Genomic DNA, 20,286 nt, shown 5'->3' on the forward strand with positions numbered 1-20,286 from the left:
TAAGGAAAAAATGTTTCCCATTTTCCCAAAATGGCATATATTTACATTCAGGTGCTAAGCCCTCTAGCGGGCGTACTAATAACGAGGAGAGCAAAGCAAAAATAAGATGAGTGCCCACCTTGGTTTGGGGGCAGGTCAGGGAATTTGCATAACTGAACGCAGCGAGTTTGAAACTTTCCAACCATCCAACTCAACATAGTTTTTTTTTAAACCAATGTCACGATCGTTCCCTCTCATTAACTAGTGGTTGTTATTATCCCTTAATCTTTGTGAGGTAATGATTGCCCTCCAAAAATTATTTTTCCTGAAACCTAATCAAATCATAGAGTCACGAGTTGACTCCTATTTAAGGCGCGAGAGCGTTTCGGCTTAAAAGCCTTCCCCAAGAGACTAAAATGTTTGAAACAGCCGATTGAATTTTTTTTAATGGATCACACAGGAAGTGATCACAGGAGACAGGAAATTATCATCTGAGAGTGACAGTTCCTCTTTAGCAAGCCTAACCAAACTTTTAGCATAAGACACCACATGGTATTAATTTCTTTCTTCAGTAATCAGGATTAAAGAATGCAGGAACGAATCCATTGCAAAATTTGGGGAAAAAAAAGGTCAAATTTTGATTACTTGGACAATTTGCATTACTTATTTAGGCAAGTGAGATTTGATTTTTATTACTGGACGGAAACTTAATTTTTGCAGTAGTATGTTTATCTTTATAGTAAAAGTTGTTTCAGTATTTATGATGGGATTTTTTTGAATGGATATGTATCAAAGGTGTTTTTCTTTTCTTAAGAATGTGACAGGTTCGACATCTTTGCAGGTGCAGATCCATAATATTTCATTTAAAATGATGCATTGGCTCACAATCAGCCTTGAGCAAATATTGCACCAATTTTGAAAATTGCAGTAGACCATAATCTGATTTGTATTAAATTCTGATTAATTGAGCAGCTCTAATCTGTTGTTCTTGAGTGCATGGATTTGTAATGTATTTTGCTGTTTTACTTTGGTGGATTTTTTTCACCAGAGGCCACTTCTTCACTCCTCATGCAGCCATTTTGTCCTGGTTGTCACTGCCAAGGAGGGGATGATTTTGGTGGGATATGCTTGTCTCATGGAGGATTACCAAAAAACTATGGAGCTAAAATTCACCGAAGTTGTTGGGGAGGTGCCGCATGAACTTAGGAGGAACCCGCGTAATATTGCCTCATATCCATTTAACATAACGTTATATTTGCATTTTGTTACGTTAGGATTGGCTTACTTTGCCTTGGCAGCGTTCTCCAATTGAACCTCTGGGTTTATGTGTAGGTTGGAGCTCATTATGTTACAGTTTATGTTTTGACGGCGGAAATAAGTGACCTGAAAAGAATGACGTTCAGCTAGTTTTTCAGGTCACATCACTGTAATGAAGTTCCAGCACATGAAACTGGACATCAGTTTCTATGTTTCCCTGAATATGCCCAAAGCAGTGCCTTTACAACTTTTGCATCATGCAAAACAAAAACTGGTCTCCTCCATCTCCATTTGTCTGCATCCCAACAACGCAATCTCCTGCATCATGTTGACAGAGCTCAGCTTTGAAGGGTTTCTTAAGGAATGCAAGCAATCCAAGTTCTGTTTCCTCCCAGGTCCATGTAGATGCTTGCCAGTGCATGGGTGTGTTATTCTTTGAATAATTGTCTGAATTTCTGTAAAGAACATTTGCTATAATTCTATGTCGGCAAGCATACGCATGTTTTCGTGCGTCAATTGTAAGCTGGCTAGTCTCAGAAGCTTGTCTGCGGTCGTGCAGTGATTTAAGCATGATTAGTTCCATGTCGTCCTGAAAAAACACCATACAGTGACTGTTTGTCCAAAAGTGTAATATAAGTGTCAGTTATAAATGTCCAGAGAAAGCTGATAGTGTCCGTGACAGGAACTTCAACAAAACGCTTGGGAACAAAAGGACCATGGGAAGGGCAACTGTTTTTGTGTGCAGCGTGCCGAAGTGTTGAAAAGAGGGGCTGCCGGCACTCCCGCTGGGCGCCTCCCGGTGTGTTTAAAGGACGTGTCCGGCCATGTTCACCCCACACACACACACACACATACACACGCACACACACACACACACACACTACATATCCTGAGAGAAGGTTTGTTTCCTCAGGTATGTTGAAGGTGTGGATTGATGTGTGTCTTAACATGAAAAGACTTTAAACAGAATGGAATGGCTTGTTAACAGTGTTTGGAAGTGGACCAAGAGAAAATCATGTTTCCCTCAACAGTGAAGGGGTCCCCTGCTTGAAGGCAGAGGTTTGTTTCACCACAGTTTGGAGGGAACATGAACTCACAGGAGATGAGGTGATGAATTGCCTAATTCTTTGGTCAGCGATCGAGTCTTATCATCCTGAATGCAATTCAGAGGAAAAGCCGATAAAAGATTACGACACGGCTGACTCACAGAAGAATTACTTGTCAACAACTCCATGCATTCATTCCTGAATATTTATACACGTGGATATTCAGACTGACTAAAAGATGGCCAGATACTTGACACCCACATTCACTGCACTGTCTCTCTGAAAACTATGACGTCATCAAGTTGTAAATCCTGGAGTGTTTAATAGATAGTAAATCCCCACTGGGGTTTCATTCATATTCATAAGAAATCAAAACAACGCACCTGGCTGGTTAAATTCACATGTAAGAACAGCATAAGAGACTAAATGTAGCCAATTTCCACAATTATTGAATGTTAATTCTTATAATGAAGGATAAAAAACATTCGTGTCTGGCTGTGATTACTGCTGCATGTATTTGTGTGTGGGTGTGTGTTTTGGTAGTAGGCTGTTACTCTATCCTTTACCCTTGCTTTCTTCTGCCCTTCCACCAGTGCTCCTGCTCATTATTGTGTTGCTCTAATCTGTAGAGGACAGGACTGGCTGCAGAAGTGTATTTATCTTCCTGCACAAATAGGACCTCTTTCCGTCTGGTCCCTGCTCAGCTTGTTGTTGAAAGATAGTGAGCAGCGAAGAGCAAGCTTTAGTATGTGCGGGTGTTTGTGTGTGTGTGTGTGTGTGTGTGTGTGTGTGTGTGTGTGTGTGTGTGTGTGTGTGCGCGCACGAGTGAACTGAGATGTGTCCCAGCTGGCCCACAGACCAGCACACTAACCATCACCTCACTGCAGCAAATGCAGACAAAAGAGGAATATATCTCCCTTGTGATATTGATACCCCTTAACTCTGGGGGTGTTTTTGCCCTAAATGAGAAAGCAACATTCCTCAAAGAGGTCTGTTGTACTTGTAAAAGCCAGTAAGATCAGTGTTACATAAAGTCCCTGTAGTGTGAGCCCTGTAGCCCCATTTCCGCTTTTTCTCCATCACATCTGTTGGGATGTGTACTTTTGCTACGCATTGTCTAGGCATGTTTCTTTTCATTCCCTTGTTGTCTCCATGACATTAGGCTTGCTAGCAGGCAGTTATCATACTGCAAATGGCTATGGGCCAGGAACGCACTGTGGGCAAGCCAGCATTACAAAACAACATAAAATGTACCATGAAAAACAGTACAAAGACCAAAATCTGTCTTTGCACATCATCTTTATTTACACCAACACGCTTTAGTGTTCTATCATTACTTCGTGGCTTTTTGGTGCAACAATTAATACACTCTTGGCCGAGATTCAACTATTAGATTTTAGCTCCAGCTTTGGTGCTGCTCCTCCATCACTAAGCTGCTCACACTGGCAGTGGCTTGCCTGTTTAGAACTGTTACAGCTTTAGCTAGCTTTGACCTCCTTCTCAGTACTGGGATTGTCAGTCAGTGGTGTACTTGGCGATGGATTTAACTGCTTCTTGTAGGGCGGAGAGACTTTGTGCGGTCATCTTGTCACTCTGAGATGACCCAACCAGTCTTGGCTTCCTGTTAGGCATGTCTAGCTTGCCAGAGCTCAGTGTGAGGCCATCCTGGCAGCATCAACAGGGGCCGCTCTCTTGCCCACTTGTCAAGCTCACTCCATGTGAGACTGCCTTGATCTGGGCTTACACCGCCAAAGCATGATCTAAGTGTACACATGCGTAGTGGCCTGTTTTGCAGGAAAAGCCTACATTGATGAAAAACAAACAAAGAGATAAGAACAGCTCTTGATAAGCCCACCCATACTCACAGAAGGCAAAAACAGAAATGCAAATGATTTGACCAAGACGCTGGCTTCACTCAGTGTGAAACTCCTCACTGTGTCCTCATTGTGACATGTTTGTGCTGCTCTAAAAGCACATTCTGGAGATAAAGGACAAGTGCAGGGTGAAAAGGAATTTGATGCGATGCGAAGAATGCAAAGCAGAGAGCGGATGAGCGTATGTTTTTGAAGGGGGGTGGCTACTGATAAGAGCACTACCTTCATGTGGTTTGCCTCCCGCACATAAACATTTTTGCAGTTTAAAGTTGATATAAATCATGCACAAAGAGTTAATTGATAGGTTCATTAACAATGATGTGTACAAGTATTTCCTATTACAAGAATGGGTTTGCTGACATTAAATATGATAGTTTAGATTGGCACGCATCTTTTATTTCCTGACATTGTGTGTGCGTGTGTTGGGGGGTAGATTGATAATCAGTTTAAGTTTGATATTTAGTTTAGTAGTTGACAATTAACTACAAGTTAGAGCTAGTTGCTCTGACACAAAGCACCTCTTCTCGTCTTTGATGGGATGAAAATTACCCTCATGAGTAATCTGGGGAAATATTGCCATGGCTGTCAACATTATCAACTGTCTCCCCATCCTGGGTTCAGGAATGTCCTCACTGCTAGATGTTGTGCGTGGCACTGAGTCACGTAAGGTGACGAACACTGTAAATCACTCTGTTTTTAACTGTATTCCGAGTGTTGTTAGATGCTTCATCAAGTTAGACCCGTTTACTCACAAATTCACAGTGAGGGATTCTGCTTTCCTGTTGAAATAAAGACACACTTTCAAAGGCTTTCCTTTAGACAATTAGCCATGATTTGGACGGTAGCCACAAGCACCCGGGATGCTATTACCTGCTGCCATCAGAGTGTAGTGTTAACAATATTTACTGGTATTGCGACACGTGATGATGCTTCTTTAGTCTGTAATATCTTTTTCTGAAAGCCGACGGGCAACACTGAAGCACTGAAATCTGTGTTGTGCTTTGGTCGGGTACCAGATGTATTGGTACTGGCACCATATAGTTACAGTACCCACCCCTAACCCGGATGAAAAGCATTACAGTTGTGTTTGACATTTGCTGAGAAAAAAACTGTTGAAAAATTAGAAATGCTACTTTATCAGATACATATCTGTAACTACTTAACTGCCTCAGTCTACCAATCATATTGCACTCATACTGTGTATAGCCTGGTTCAAATGGATCAGGGTCAGGGTCTTTGTTTGTTCAGAGGTGATCGTCCTCATCCTTTCTTCAAGTTGGCCATGAATAGTAGCAGCAGTCGTTCTTCTAGCCATCAAAAAAATGTTTTGTTTTGTTGACTGAAGTTACGATGGAGCTTTTGGAGTTCTTCGTGAAATCACTGCACCAGATCAGGAAAGTAGTATGTATCTGAGTCTGAAATAACAACATCTCTTAATTTCCAAATTTTTTCATATAGAAATTATAAACACAATTCCAGTTTTATTAATGCAGGCAAAGAACTTCTCAGAGAAAAGTTTATCTGATGACTTTTGAGATAGCTTTCCCTACTGCTAGCATTCACTGCAGCTAAGATAACTAGCAGTCAGCCATCCTGTGGGGGTCTGGAGGTCCGTAATGCACTCAGAAGTGAGAGAAGAGTATCTATCTGCTCATCTGGTTCTAAAACTGATGGATATATTTCCCAATAAGTTGGCATATTCATTTCCCTTGAAAGTTTAGTCAGTTGGTATTAATGGCAGGTGTGTATGCAATGGAACAAAACTCTCAGCAAGCCTGGTGTAATGCTTTCATTCAGATGTCATGTTGTAAAAGTCTGTTTTTTGAAACGGTTTGTATTACATACACGATGAGTGGAAAACAGGTCCACCTCGATTACATCAATGACCTATGTGCTCCCTTTATTTACATGTGGATGCACCTGGGTGTTTGTATGTGTAATGTGTATGTACGTGTTTGAGGGGGATTGTTTGTGTTTGAGCGTGACAGTGTATACTTTTTCAGCCTGAGGACACTTAGATTGAGTGTGTGTTGTTCCCTTTGGTGAGAGCACACATATGTATTTGCGTGAAGACCTGGTTCTATGTGGGTGTGTGTTTGATAAACTGTGAGAGCATGTGGGAGACTGTTTGTCTATTCATCTGGGTGAGAGCGGGGAGAGAAAGAGCAGAATGAGGAGGTGGAAGAGATCTGCTTCCAGCCTCTATCTTCAAGTCAATCTGCTCACAGTCACACAAACCTCTTTATCTCTCCCTGAGACAGAAGGGAGGGAGACAGGCAAAGAGAGAGAGAGAGAGAGACAGAGAGACTAAGAAAATAAATACTTTTAAAAAGAGAAAAATACAGAGGGACAGGCAGAGGCAAAGAGATGGAGAGATTCAGGCAGCCTTAAGAAGATAGAGCAGATTTTTATTTAAGAGGATCATCAAAGTCATGCTCAGACAGCATCTGTCATTAAAAATATCTGTGCTATTTCTGTACCATTGCAATAAGCTATTATTGTCCCATTGCGAGGAGTCTCTGGGATCAGACAAAAGAGATTCAAGATGTTGTACATCACCTTTGATACTAACTTTTATCATCAGTATCATCAGCACACACAAAAAAATTGTTTGGTGTGTTTGGCTTGGTGAAAGTTGAGTGGCAAATGAGACTTCAGACACACACGTACGCTCGGACGCACATACAAACAAATGCACACACGTATGTACACAAACACACATACGCATACACACGCACATAACTAAAAGCAAACAGTCTTTGTAAAGTTGCAAGGTCCAACACTTTGGGCCCACAAAGCAAATCTGACCCGGGAACTGCAATGGACTTTCCAGTTTTTATATCCCACTATAGATATACATGCTCACACTGACACACACACACACACACACACACACACACACACACACACACACACACACACACACACACACACACACACACACACCATTCCTAAACCATGGCTGATGCCAATTTTCAATCATGAATAGGGAAACCCACCAAAGTGGCTCTTACCGTGGGTGTGTCTGCCTGCCTGCAGAACATGTATCAAAACAAAACAAAAAGAAAGAATCAATCTAGGCTTAATTGCAGGTTTGACAGAAATGTATGGCTGTCATTCGCTGTGCATGTCTGGCCACCACCCAGGTGAGGAAAGAGGATCAGTAAGAGCTCGGAGGCACTGAGATCACATCTGGCAACAGGGCTGTCTATGCACAAGGCTGCTGTGGTGCTGGCCTGTTATTGCAGTATCATGCCCTATTGGCTGAGGAGTTGCTATGCTCGTCTCTTGTTCCTCTCCTGTCACAATATGAGTCAGTGCGGGCATAAGCAGGGAAGATGCCTCTCACCATTAAATCAATCAGTAATCAGACACATAGGTCCGATTTTATTTCGTGTGGAGCCACATCTGAAGCAGCGAGAGGGACCGGTGACATGAAAGCTGGATAGTGACAGATGGAGACTGGAACCGAGCTGAAGAACTGTACAAACTGAGAGGCTAAAGAGCTGAAATCTCATTTTCTCAGTGGCCTTGAGAGTGGAGCATGCTCAGTGCTGATGTTTGTCATCTCCCCTCACTGAGATGCTACTGCAGTGTTTCCCAGCAGGCTTGGCACAGCCTTACTCATGGACATATCTCTTATGGAGCAATACAGTGGCCAGGCTGCAGCTGCTCTGTGGATATCTCTGTCTAGGTTTCTTCTTGTTTTCATTCTCTGGTTATCGGTCTTGCTTGGTCTCTACACCCCTCTACTTTTCATTCAGCTCCCTCCCATCTTACCTGCCTTTCATTTCTGCCTTTCTCGTTCTTCCTCGTGTTGTATTTCGTTCATATTATCCCCCACTCTCTCTCTCTTGCGTCCTTTCCTGTCTCACTCTCCCTGTCTCTCATCCTCACTCCGCCCTTCCACATCTCTCTCATACTCTAGTTGCTACCCTTAAGACTGTGGTTACCATGGTGACAGCTATGTGCTGCGGAAACGTCAAAGAGCTGAATCCACCCAGGATGACTTCCTTGTTTAACACTTACATTTTTTTTCTTGCTTTCTTTCTTTGATTTCTAGAAGCTCTCTAAATACTGAACAGCCATGCTTGACTTGGATTCATCCATCCATTTACTGCTCTGTAAACCAGGCAGTGGATGTGGTTTCTGGTCTTTTTCTGTGTTCCTGATATCAGCTGTTGCTGTGCAGAGTCATTAGTAACTCCCCCGGATTTGGAAACTCATTTGACCTTGGCACAGCTGACCTTGAGAAACCAGCCCCTTTCCTCAGGCCTCCAGATGTCACTGACATTGATTTGTGTTGTGTCTCCCCTTAAGGGGCCTTCAGCAGCCCCTCCAGTGACATAAGTCTTCAGTGTTTCGTCACATGCATTTCATCTTTTGTCTGCCATTCATAGCGTGAGCCTCTAGTACAGACGCTGATAGTATTAACACATGGAAAGCAGCAAGACTGGCAGCATCACGTAGACAAATGTGTTGGAAGATTTCTGCTTTATGCAGTTTCCCTTGATCCACACAGATATAGCAGCTGGATGAACAGCTTTTATTCTGGTAATCAGCATGTTGCAACAACACACATGGTCAGCTGGGGAGGCAGAACTCTTGTTAAAAAGGTGAATATCAGCAGGTGGGGCTGTTTTCTGTCATCTGATGAAGAAGAGGACATTGTTTTCACTCCCAAATCCCCCTTCCACACGTTTGACCCTCTGTCCTCCCCTCTCGTCCTCTTCTCACTCCCTCCCCTCCTCTGCATTTATCCTCTTTTTGTTCCTGGTTACTCTTAAAGGTTATGTCCCTTAAGTTGGTTCACCTATCAAAGTCAAGACAACAGATGTGCATTAAAAGCAGTCACTATACACAACTTTAAGCCGCATACCCATATGCACTTTGTTGGCAAAAAACAAAAAACAGACAGATCTAAACAACATAACCTAATGGCTGTTTAAGGCCATTATGTCTGAAAAGATAAACTCTAACATCTGTGAAAGGGCACGAGTGCTGTTGAGTGGTATCTGTGTGATGATGTGCAGGTATGCTGCTGTTAGGAGGGAGCTGCTAGGCTCCATCACACAGGAAAGTTGTCTCTCCTTTTCTGGAAGCAGTGAAGTGGGATTAGGAGGCAGGGCAGGCAGGGATGGGTCCATTTATAAGCAGGGCATACAAAGGATCCATGTCAGAACTTCTCGGGGGTTGGCTCTGTTTTTTTTTTTTTTTTTGTAATTTGCTTTTCAAGTAATGCCTCTCCCACTCTGGCCTACTGTGGCCCTCCACCTCCAGACCCTGATCCGAGGACGCCCACAGCTGTTGAAAAAAACAGCAGATGGAAGAAAAAAACAAAGATTTAGTTTTGTACATCTGTGACCATATTTGTGCTTGTGTGTAAAAACATAGATTCATTGTAGAATTTACAAAGTGCAACCATCACACAACCTTGTGTACAAAAATCCAACTTATTTTTTTGCATCACATTTTTTTATCTGATTCTTTCATCTAATTTCATTGTATTTTTTCCCACGACTCCCTAATTGCCCTCTTTCTTGTGTTTATTTGAACCTTTTTATACATCCATGTTTTTGGTAATGTCGCCAAGTGGCAAGTAATGAAGTAAAATTAAGTTTTGTAGGAGCTCTGCATCTATAAATGCCAAAAATTCGTTGTTCTCATTAAGCAGCAGTTTAGCATGGGTTACAATTTGAAATTCATCCTGTGGATTAATGTGAACAATGACTGCAACTACGTCCAGAGCCCCCTCGTGTCAACACGGGTTTTACATTACACTATGATGGTGCAAGTTTAGAAAACTCCAGCAAGGCGACCAACTTTACTCCAAATTTACCCCCAATATTTGCGTTTGTTCTGTGCAGACGTCACAGATACTCATATGTCTGACGCATACGTAAACGCATGCCCACCCACATATACACAGGCTTAGTAACAAGTCTCATCTTGTTGAATAGCGGAGGAGGAAGTGAGTGTTGATATTAGGGAGAGATAGGGTGTAAGGGCGGCAGGGGTAGATCTCTCCACACTGTAGCCCCTGCTAGTGCTCAGTTACCTCTGATGACAGATTAGATCATGGTGAGCAACCACTGGCAGGAGAGAGTCGGAAAGAGGAAAGAGCAATTAGTTTGTGAAGAGAAGCACTACAGTGGCGTGTCAAAGCTTGGCCTCAGTTTGACCTCTGCAGTTTTCTAGTGCCACAGATGAGGCTTTTACTATTGAGTGTGCTGACCTGTTAAGACATGACCCCTCTTCTGCCCCTTCCAGTCCTCACTGCTGTAGCTTCTTTCCAAGGCACACCAGCGAGTCTCTTGAGGGTGGGACTCAGACAAATCCCAAGAAGGCCCCGATGACTCATCAACAGTTTCTTTTTGTATTTTAAATGCACGAGTTTCATTGAGAGTCATACTGTTATGGTTTGTGTTTTGTTGCTACATAGCAGCAAAGCGGAGTTTGGGCAGCATATAATTAATGGGAAACATTTCCCTGATATACAGTAGGGGCTATGTGAGGTGAAGATGAACAGACAGCAGTTCTTCTAAGATGTCGTTTAACACAAATCTGAGTGAAATGTCTTCTGTAGTATTTTTTTTTTTATTCCACCACATTAGGAGTGTGTGGGTGCTTTTGCTGGCCTTCAGCTCAGTTCTGTCCTACCTTTATCGCATGTCTTTCTCCTGCCCTATTTTTCCCAGTGCCAGAATACAGAGAAAATACCAAAGGTATACAAGCTGAGATGCCCACGCCTCTACAGAAGGCCGGGGTCTATTATAACATGCTTTAAAGGATAAACGCTTGTTTCAATGAGTCCAAATCCTTTTTGCTACATGCTTGCATATCAGTGACACCTGGCTAACAGCGACAGAGAGAGAGAGAGAGAGAGAGAGAGCCATAGACCTGTTAGAACTTGCCTGTAGTAGAGAGGGGGGCTGACAGACAGCAGAGGTGAAGAGGGGGAGTAGCCTGGGAAGTCAAAGATGATTTTGTGTAAATTAAGTCTGTCACTGATTGGGATCTGACATTTGGCACCTCACACAGCACTTTGTCTCAGGCATATCAATTGAATCCGTGCTTATTAAATGGAGATCAGATGTGATATCAAATTGGCAAGGGCGGGTCTCCACCCTAGGTTGTCTGGGTGGGGTCAGCAGTGTAAAGGGGGACTTATCCGGTCTCCACTTTTGCATGGGCCATTACTAAGGAGAAGATGCTCCGGCAGTAGAGTGAGCGGAGTTGGTTTCAAGCAGGGTCATGGAACTTGAATGGACCATTTTTTTGTGTGGACAACTTGGGGCTGGGGTCTCTCAGTCTTCAGTAATAGCTGTAGGGCCTGGAAGAGCCAATGCTTATCTGATAGATCCAGTAAGGGAACAGTTGATTGCCTTAAAGCAATGGGAAATGCCTTCACCACTCCCTCCCTCTTTCTCCCCCCTCTTCTGCGCTCTCTCTCTCTCTCCCCCTCCTAGCTGTTAGAGCAGTGCCTCTACCTTTCTCTCCCTATTTTTCTCCCTCCCTTCCTCCCTCTCTCTCCCTCTGCCCTGTGAGTAGGTGGTTCCTTGCTGTACTTGATTGGTGTGAGTCTATATAGGAGGAGAGACGCTTTAACAGGCTCAGAGTCTGGTGGTGCCCACTTGCCACACGTTCCCAATAGGACTACCTGGTGGTTTTTTTTTCTGTCGTCTTTTACTGAGAGGATTTACTTTATTCTGACAGCATGACGGAGAACAAGAGGAAAGATAAGAGAGGGAGAAAGAGGGGCGGTAAGAAAGGACAAAAGGAGAAGGAGGGCAATCCCTCTCAAGGTAAAAAGAAATTAAAGGTGCTTTCTGTGAAATATTCTTCTCATATACATATTTATTTTATTGTGTGTGAGAAAGAGAGATTGATTTTTGCCTTACTTTGTTACGGAAGTGCAGGACAAAGTTTCCCCTTGGCTTGTCAAAGCTTGGCGTCAGGTTGTCACATGGAGTGGACAGCATGTAGTGGCACATCTGGTTTTGGCAGCCTGTTGGAATTGTAAGGAAGTGAAAGAGTTTGACTTGTGGCTGGAAATGTAAAACTTTTGAAGCAACTGCTGGACTTTGCAGAGCCACTGCACAGCTGTGTAAGGAGTTCGCTGAACACTGGCTTTACTTGTACTTTAAAAAATATTTTCAGTTTATCTCGTGATCATGCTTTCGCATAACACTCTGCTTTAATAATAAAAATGCGTTGGCATTCTGTGAGATTGTTGTTTGTATAGCTTTACACAGTAGTTCAGTACACATGCTTTAACAGTGTTAGTAATTTAGCAGTTACTACAATATGTTTAGTGTTTTCATGATTCTGACTCTGTGATGAGTCATCAAATGTGAATAAGTGTGTCTGTATTTTTGCTGGGAGCTGCTTCGACTTTCCCAAGTCACAAATGTAGCAATGTGCTTGCTCAGTGGAGGTTCCTACAAGCTGCAACATGTCACTGTAGTTTGACCTCAGGTCATGGGGAAGCCCATCCCCCGTTTCAGTGAAACTTTATGGACAGTACTTCAATTGTCACTCTCTACTATGGGTCATTCACACTTTTATCAAATACTTAGGAAACAGCTTTTTATATTTTCGTAGCCATTTTGTTCCTGTGGATGGCACTCTTGTTGTCTAGATAGTCTTCAGGTAATGCAACGCTTTGCTGCTTGGTAATTCAATGGAAACGTATCAGTTCAAATTTGCTGCTCAATTTGCTTTTGGTTCCTGTGATTAACACATTTTTTATTTATTTGAAAAAATAGATAAAAGATAAGCATCGGACTTGGAGAATATTTTACAAACAGTTTCTTTATTTGTTCAAAATAAACTGCAGGTCTACTTTTTGAAGTATCCATCCATGTATGTTGTCATTGGGGTCCATTGATATACATCAGCAGACATGGGTCGTGTCAGATCAAAACATTCTCAGGGCTTTATAATCTTGATAACCAATAATCATCGTAGTTCAAAATTGGGTAGATGTGACAGCTGTGTAAAACTACCTGCTCACTCATTGTCAAATGGAGCCTTTCAAAGTAGGTCAAAATGAAGATATGCTCATGGGTGATGCTTGTTGTGTCCACACTAGCGGTGTGCACCACAGGTGTGTTCTGGGTCTGAGCTCCAAAATGGGTCATCTGATACAAAAGGGTCAACACACAGAAATGGATGTTCCACTCACTACATCAGTCAGTTAAGGTTCTGTAATAGGTGTTGCTAGCTTGCTATTATCTCCTGATGACAACGTTAAAACGCAAAAGTCCGCAAAACTCCTTTAAATTGATATAGAGTCAGATTGGCATGCTAGTTTATATGAATTTTTTAGTCTGTTCTTAGGTTGAACAATGGTTTTTTTTTAGCTAGCAAACATAACTTGTAGGCTAAAGCTGTCACGAAATGTTGTGAAATAGGTTTAAATAGACAAATGCAGATAAAGAGTTTCTGAATGGTATTACATGAAAAGATGTTCTGTCTTTACAATATGGATATGTGATAGTTTTTTTTTAGAACAATTTTAGTGTTTGGAAATGAAACGTGACCAGGGATTTCCATTTAGACATGTGAATGTCTAAGTGAAGGAAAGGGAAATAAAAGTGTTTGGGGTAGATTTGTGTTCATAGGTCTCATCGGTTTGCTGCGGATCTAAGTGGGTCTCCGAGTCTCTCTAGACATGAGTTAGCAGATTTTTCCTTTGCAGCTGGTCAAGCTGTATAGGGACTCATCAATCTCTCTTCTTCTTCTTGTATTTTTCTTGTGCTTTATGAGTGTGAGCATTACAGAACTATATTGAGCAATCATTTTGGGGCCTTTTTTTTTTTTTTTTTTTTGCATTTATGCAACAATATGCTGCATTGTGGATCATACGTGATTTATTGTACTACATGTACCTCTGCTTGTGTGGATGAGGTGTGTCAAACATAATTGTATATAATCTTGCCTATGAGCGCATGTTGACAGTGTTTGACAGCGTGTGATTGCCCGTCTGTCAAGCGTGTCCAACATCACAGGAACAAAACGTTGCTGTCTTGTGTTCGTCACCATCCCAGAATGTACCGTATTTATTTAAGAATATTCCTTCACAGCCGGTATTTATCAGCTATAATGACCATTGCACTATGAAGTTGCCAGCATTTGGGCCAGGGAGTATTTTGATTTAGAACATACCGGTGCTGCAGAGTTACATGGTGATTTCCTTACAAGTCTCTTTTTCTGCAAGCTATATGTATTATGGCTGAAAGTTGACACTTTTTAAAGAATGTTCCATAACCTCTTGAGACCGTAACAAAGGCATTTGTGCCAAAATGTTATTCTGTATCGTAAAGAGAAGACACCCAAGGGAGGGGAAAGTTTGTTGTCATTGTTATGTATGATATATTTCATCACAGACATTTGATCAAATCTGTCATCGACGTAGCTGATACAACATAGATACATGTCTCCTTTTTCAAGTGTTCGAAACCCTTGACCTACGTATTCAAAACAACAAGGCAGAAACAAAGGTGGGTTTCTTTCTGTATGACAGGGATTGCGTGCACAGTGAGGGTGGTAATAATTACTTACGGAAGCAAAGAGCCCGCTCCTTCATTTTGTGCCAGATGCTGTTTATCATGTTCAAACACCTACCACACCTTTATAGTTGAAATAGAGCTTCTTTAATAAGTCAGCAACAGACGTCGTCAGAGAAGCTGTTGATGAAACCAGACAATTTCCCAATTTAGGTGTGTGTGATTATCCTGCATTTAACTGCTCTTGCAAAATTGCTTTTTTGGTGTGTTGATACAAACAGCAACCAAAACGTATAAACCTATTAAGAAAATTACCTTAAACAAACTCACTGGTTTGTAAGTTGGGCCAACAGAAAAACTTTTAAATGCATACATACAGAAACTTTATGTAAAATTGGTGTTCGACTCCAAAATCCTTTCTTATCTCAGTGGCAGAACACAGAAGTTTTATGAGCTGGCTCTCAAACAGATATTAATATTATAATAACTCACTTGAAAAAATCTGAGAATTGCGATTTATGAAATAACATTCATGTGATGTTGTGCTTCAGGGCATGTATTTTGCTTTAGGTTACCATGCTTACGATTATATGTACTTGATATCCCATGTTTCTCCCTTCAGTTGGGCTGCACAAAACACCTGCTAACATCCAGGGGTGCCCATAAAGCAGCAGGGAGGTTTAGGGCAGAGATAATTCTCCAGGCCCGCAAAACGTATTTACTTACCACTTAAGCCAGATATACACCAGGTCGGTTTGCAATGCTGCTTTTGTTTGTTCTGCCCACCCAGCAGCACAAACAAAGCCCTTTCTATGGAGCTTCTGTCATATTAAATGCCAGCAGGACCACCTTGTTGCACAATGAGGAAAGACAAACTGACCTGATCTGGAAAAGGAGTCTTGCGCGACAAATTTGATGTAGCCTTTCCGATCGATTGCAGTGATTATTGACTGCAACAAGCTGTTGATGTGCGTCACAGATGGACGCCGTGTATTTCAGCCCTAAGATATGCTCAGAGCAAACATGCATACGGATCATAAATGCTCACATAAACTCAACTAGTCTTGCCGCTTTACATATCCATGACAGCAATCACATCCTAGAGCCATTAATAGTCTCAGAATGTGGGAAGAACAGAAACATTTCTCCAAACTCTTTTTCTGAACTATATCTTTAACAGTCACAACCACTGTACATTGAACTACTCTGTGACGTGCTTTTGATAAATTGTGTTGGAACTAATAAAACACAGTTACACTTTGATTCACCGAGCCCCTGTGAAACTGTTTGGAGCCGCCCTGGGGAGCCCCCCCCCCCCACACACACACACACACACATTGAAAACCTCTGTATTAGAATATAATATTAAATAGCTGATGGGGCCAATATTAAGTGTTTTCAGGTGGTCCAAAATCTCTAGAACGGCTGTTGACCAATGTCAGTCACCCAGGGAGTTGAGGAGTGAGCTCAGCTCGGATCACTGTGCAGTAGTTATCAATCTAAAGGTTTTATTGAAGTGTCCGGGAAATGATCTTTCTCATTCACTATTTGGATCCTGCTTTTTGAAGCACAATTGGGACACGCAACTCAACAGAGACTACAGTGTTCAAAAATACCATTACAATAAAATTAATGAGCAAAAAGACAAAGACATATCTTGAATTTGAAATCATTTTACAGCTGGCCCAGCTACTGTCCAAATATTATATGTGACTTGCCAGGTTTACATAGATTGACAATTAGAGAAATAAACTACTGTTCAATTGCAATCAGATATAGCATGGGAATGTCTTATTTTGCCATTTTCCCATAGTCTCATTTGTATTTTTCCTTTTTTGCACTTGGACACATCCCATGGCGTAGTTTGGTTGAACTGCTCTGAAATTATAATGGTAGTAGTAAGCAGCAAGGCAGGCCATCAGATCAGTGTGAAGAGGTCACTCTTCACTCTCAGTTTAGACCTTAAAATGGTTGTCAGTGCACCAGTTAGAAATATGCTTTTGCCCAACTTTGAGATGAACCAAATGACAAAAAACATAATAAACTATCGAGCAAGTGCCTGTGTGGATTGGCAGCGTGTCCTACCACAGTATGATGTATGCTGTGTGTCAACTTCCTGTCTCGTTTATTTGAAAGTTTGCTTTAAACTTGAAAGGTTTATGTACAGTACAAGCATACGATGCAATCCGATTTTTTTTCCTACAGCCTTAAATTTTTTTTCAGAGGTGTTGGATTGTACGGCCAATCAAAACAAATGTCCCTCACTATGGAGGGAAACTTCTTCTCTGGCAGCCATGAAGATAAACACCAGCACTGATAAAAAGTTGAGCTCAAGAATGTCCAGGGCATCAAACTGTTAATGGAGGCCAGTTCTTCATGTAAGCTGATATAAATGATTCGGCCTCTTTTAGTCCTAATTCCCAGTTTTTGCTGAGCTCATCGGTTCTTGGTGGACAGCTTTTAGAAGCTTTGACCGTTTACGTCCCATGTTCAGTCCTCTGTGTTTGCACATTTACTGCAAATACCTTAGTTTTTGTCTTTTCCTTTTTTTTTTTGTCTTAAAATTAAAGCTTATGAAACGGTGCCGAAAGGTTGGCGTAGTTTCATACCCAACACAATCCACAAAAGTGATGGTAACATTTTTCATTTCTCACACAGTGAATAAGCAGCGCCACATCCTTTACTCTTTGGAGGACTTGATTTGTGCAGAAAGGCTATAACTACAGGGTTTGCATAAACTAACAGCAGGGGATTAGTGTTTAAATTACAAGAAATGATTTATATAAAACCCAAATCGTTTATTCCATTAAAAGAAAAGTAAGATAGAGTAAATCCATTAGTGCGACTGTTTGGTGGGTGAAAAGCTGAGCATGGACTGAATCAGGAGAAATTATTAAAATTGGATGTACATGGGCATTTCTCAGAGAAAGATGAAACCAAAGTTGTTATTCTGTCAGTGACTCTATTAGTAGCGTGCCTATAGAGAGTTTTGAGACAAACAAACAATGCACTATTTTTTTTTTTTTTTTTTGGAGAAAGTGCTTTGGTCAAGGTTGTGAAATGATCTCTTTGAACAGATGTTGTGTTACAGCGACTTGTGTGCAACGTCTCAAGACCACTTCTACATCCAAAACCCATTCCTCTAGCTGTCTCACCATGTAATTTGTCTTTTGACAGCATGCAGTGAAGTGACATAACACCGGAGTAATCAGGGATACTTTGTCTAGAAGTGAAAACACAAAGGCATGCCTCAGATTCCTTTTCTAAGCTCCTGGAAGTAAAACAGAAATGTTAACTCAATAATACGAGCAAGGCATTGTTAATTCATCAAGTGGCTTTGTTTTTGAACTTCTTTCTGAGCAGAGTTTTCCAACTGTTACCCAGAGCCGGAGCTGTTGACACGCCGGATAGGCTTCTATTCTCAATTTTGGTTTTTATAGTCCATGTCTGCAGCTGCCCCTCCACTTCAAAAAGAGAGAATCAGGCTGTTGTTGAGGCAGGGGTTTATCATCGCTGCCTGACACTTTCTCCACAGGTGTAACGGAAAATGAGACAACCACTTGCCCCCAGGAAATTATTTCATTTCCAATAATAATGACTTTAGTGTTTTTGGGAAAGTAAGTTAACACGCTTCATGTCAACACTGTTTTTCCCATAGATAAGCAGCTACTGTATATCATGATGCCAGAGTAGGGTCTCCTGGAAGGTTTTAAAGGGATTTGATGTGATCATTTATTTTATATTGTGCAGATATAAGAGCAGGAAATTAATCATAGCGATGAAAACTAATCTCTGTGGAAGATGATGTTAAACATGTGTGTCTTGAAGCTAGGTTGTCTGGTGGGCTCCTGTGTCTTCATTATAAGTGCATCCTGTAGATGGAGCAGACCTCTGCAAACATCTGGCTCACCGGCTTGATAAATGCCGTCCTGTGTTTCTGTTACTCTTCCTGGCAAAGACAAAACTTGTTTAATTTACTTGGCAAGGACAGACCTGTGTCCAGGCAAAGTACTAAAGTGTTTTTTTATGGAACAACCTCATTCCTGCTGTTATCTGACTGACTGACAAGGCTTTCCTTAGGCAGCGTGCTGGCAGAGTTGAGCATGAGTATGAATGGCGATGTCCTACAGTAGGTTTACAGGCCTCTGAACATTGCCCTGAGAAGTATATAAACTCCTGCTCACTTTTGTTTTCATCTGAACCAGTTAAAACACGACACATCAATGGATACAATCTAAACGCTGCCTTTCCTGCTCTGGAAATTTAGTAAGTCATTGGAGATGGAGGTAGACAGTCAGTTCACTGATTGGCATCAAATAACAGTTGTTTTTTTTCCTGCCAAACTACATTTGTAACCAAAGAAGGAGTTAATGAAAATGTGTGATGAAGTTGCTTATCAAACAAGGCACATGTGCATGTGTTATTATAATCATGAATGGAGGTTTTTTTTTTCTTTTTTAACATCATGTCTTGTACAGTCCATTACATCTGTTAAAATACAGAAGATGTTTGATGAGAAACATCTGGAGCATCAAGAGTCTCATGTTCAGTATATGGTCTTGCTGGAGGCTATTGATAACTTGCACAGTTGATTTTAAATGGTGATATACAGTATATATTCAGCCTATATAATGTTATGACTTTTTCCAAAAAAAACACACACATGGTTTGCTGGATAAAGAAGGGTTTTATGGTCCTAAACCCTTTTGGGACTGTAAAAGTCTTGAGCTAACTGCAGCTCACGGATCCATCTTTTTGAGCAAACTCATCAAGGCTACAAAGTACAAAGACACGTCTTCTAATTGCAGAATCTTTACATGTTTTTGACAAAAGACTCTTTACAGGTTTTTCCAAAAAAATATCCCTTGTCTAATCAGGGACTGAGTAATTTTAGTAACAAACAGCTGCTATTGAACTTTAAAATAAGGGCGTTTGCATTGATCTATCATGTGTTTGAGCTATTTTAAAATGTGACATCTCAGTATCTGTGATTACAGCGGAAGTCAGCACCACAGATGCTTGATATTTTATACAGTATCTTGGAATAGTCATGTCTGCTTCTAAACATCTACCGCCTGCTTCTAACGAATTGCATTTCAAAACTCGCAGGGTTCATACGGTCATGATAAACCTGGAAAACTCATGGACTTGAGCAATTTCCAGGCAAGGAAAAGTTTATAAAATAGACAAATAAACCTACAAAACTTTAGAAACGTCAGTTAAATACATCAATTTGGATATGGATTTGTCTGTTGTTGTTTTTTAATCCACAAATGTGTCAGAGAATGCACCTTTTTATAAATAAACAGCCTTACCAAAATGTGCTCTTACTTAAATTGTCTGTTTCAGTTCTTGAGTTTAATATTTCAGCAGGTTTTACAGCATAAACGTTTAGATTTATTTCGTTATTAAGTGAAAAGGCATATTTTCATGCTCAAGCTAGCGTACGATAGCATATATTTCAGAAACGATTGACACAACATTCACAACTAAGGGCACCGACCTTTAAGTGAGACGAATAATCGTTTCATGGCCGGTGCCTGAGAAATCTGACCTCTTGTTCCTATCAGAAGAGCTCTGGTGTCGACTTGGGGTTACACGGTCAGACCCGGACTTGAA

General features: G+C 41.3%; 1 protein-coding gene across 6 annotated transcripts in view; it reads left to right on the forward strand.

Moving 5' to 3' along the window:
- The window catches only part of nrg2a (neuregulin 2a), a 78,157-nt gene that overhangs the window by 18,006 nt on the left and 39,865 nt on the right, over positions 1-20,286 (forward strand). Inside the window, exon 1 of one of the 6 annotated variants that reach the window (XM_086225635.1) lies at positions 11,791-11,961. The exons of the other annotated variants lie outside the window; for them this stretch is intronic. Within the exon in view, the coding sequence (XP_086081761.1) occupies positions 11,874-11,961 (88 nt within the window). The 5' untranslated portion in view covers positions 11,791-11,873. Of the gene's footprint in view, positions 1-11,790; positions 11,962-20,286 lie in introns of those variants that run through there. 6 annotated transcript variants of the gene reach the window in all.

Source organism: Aulostomus chinensis, chromosome 15, assembly GCF_037954235.1.
Source record: "Aulostomus chinensis isolate RoL2024-O1b breed Wild chromosome 15, RoL_Achi_v1.0, whole genome shotgun sequence".
In the NCBI taxonomy this organism is placed as follows: domain Eukaryota; kingdom Metazoa; phylum Chordata; class Actinopteri; order Syngnathiformes; family Aulostomidae; genus Aulostomus; species Aulostomus chinensis.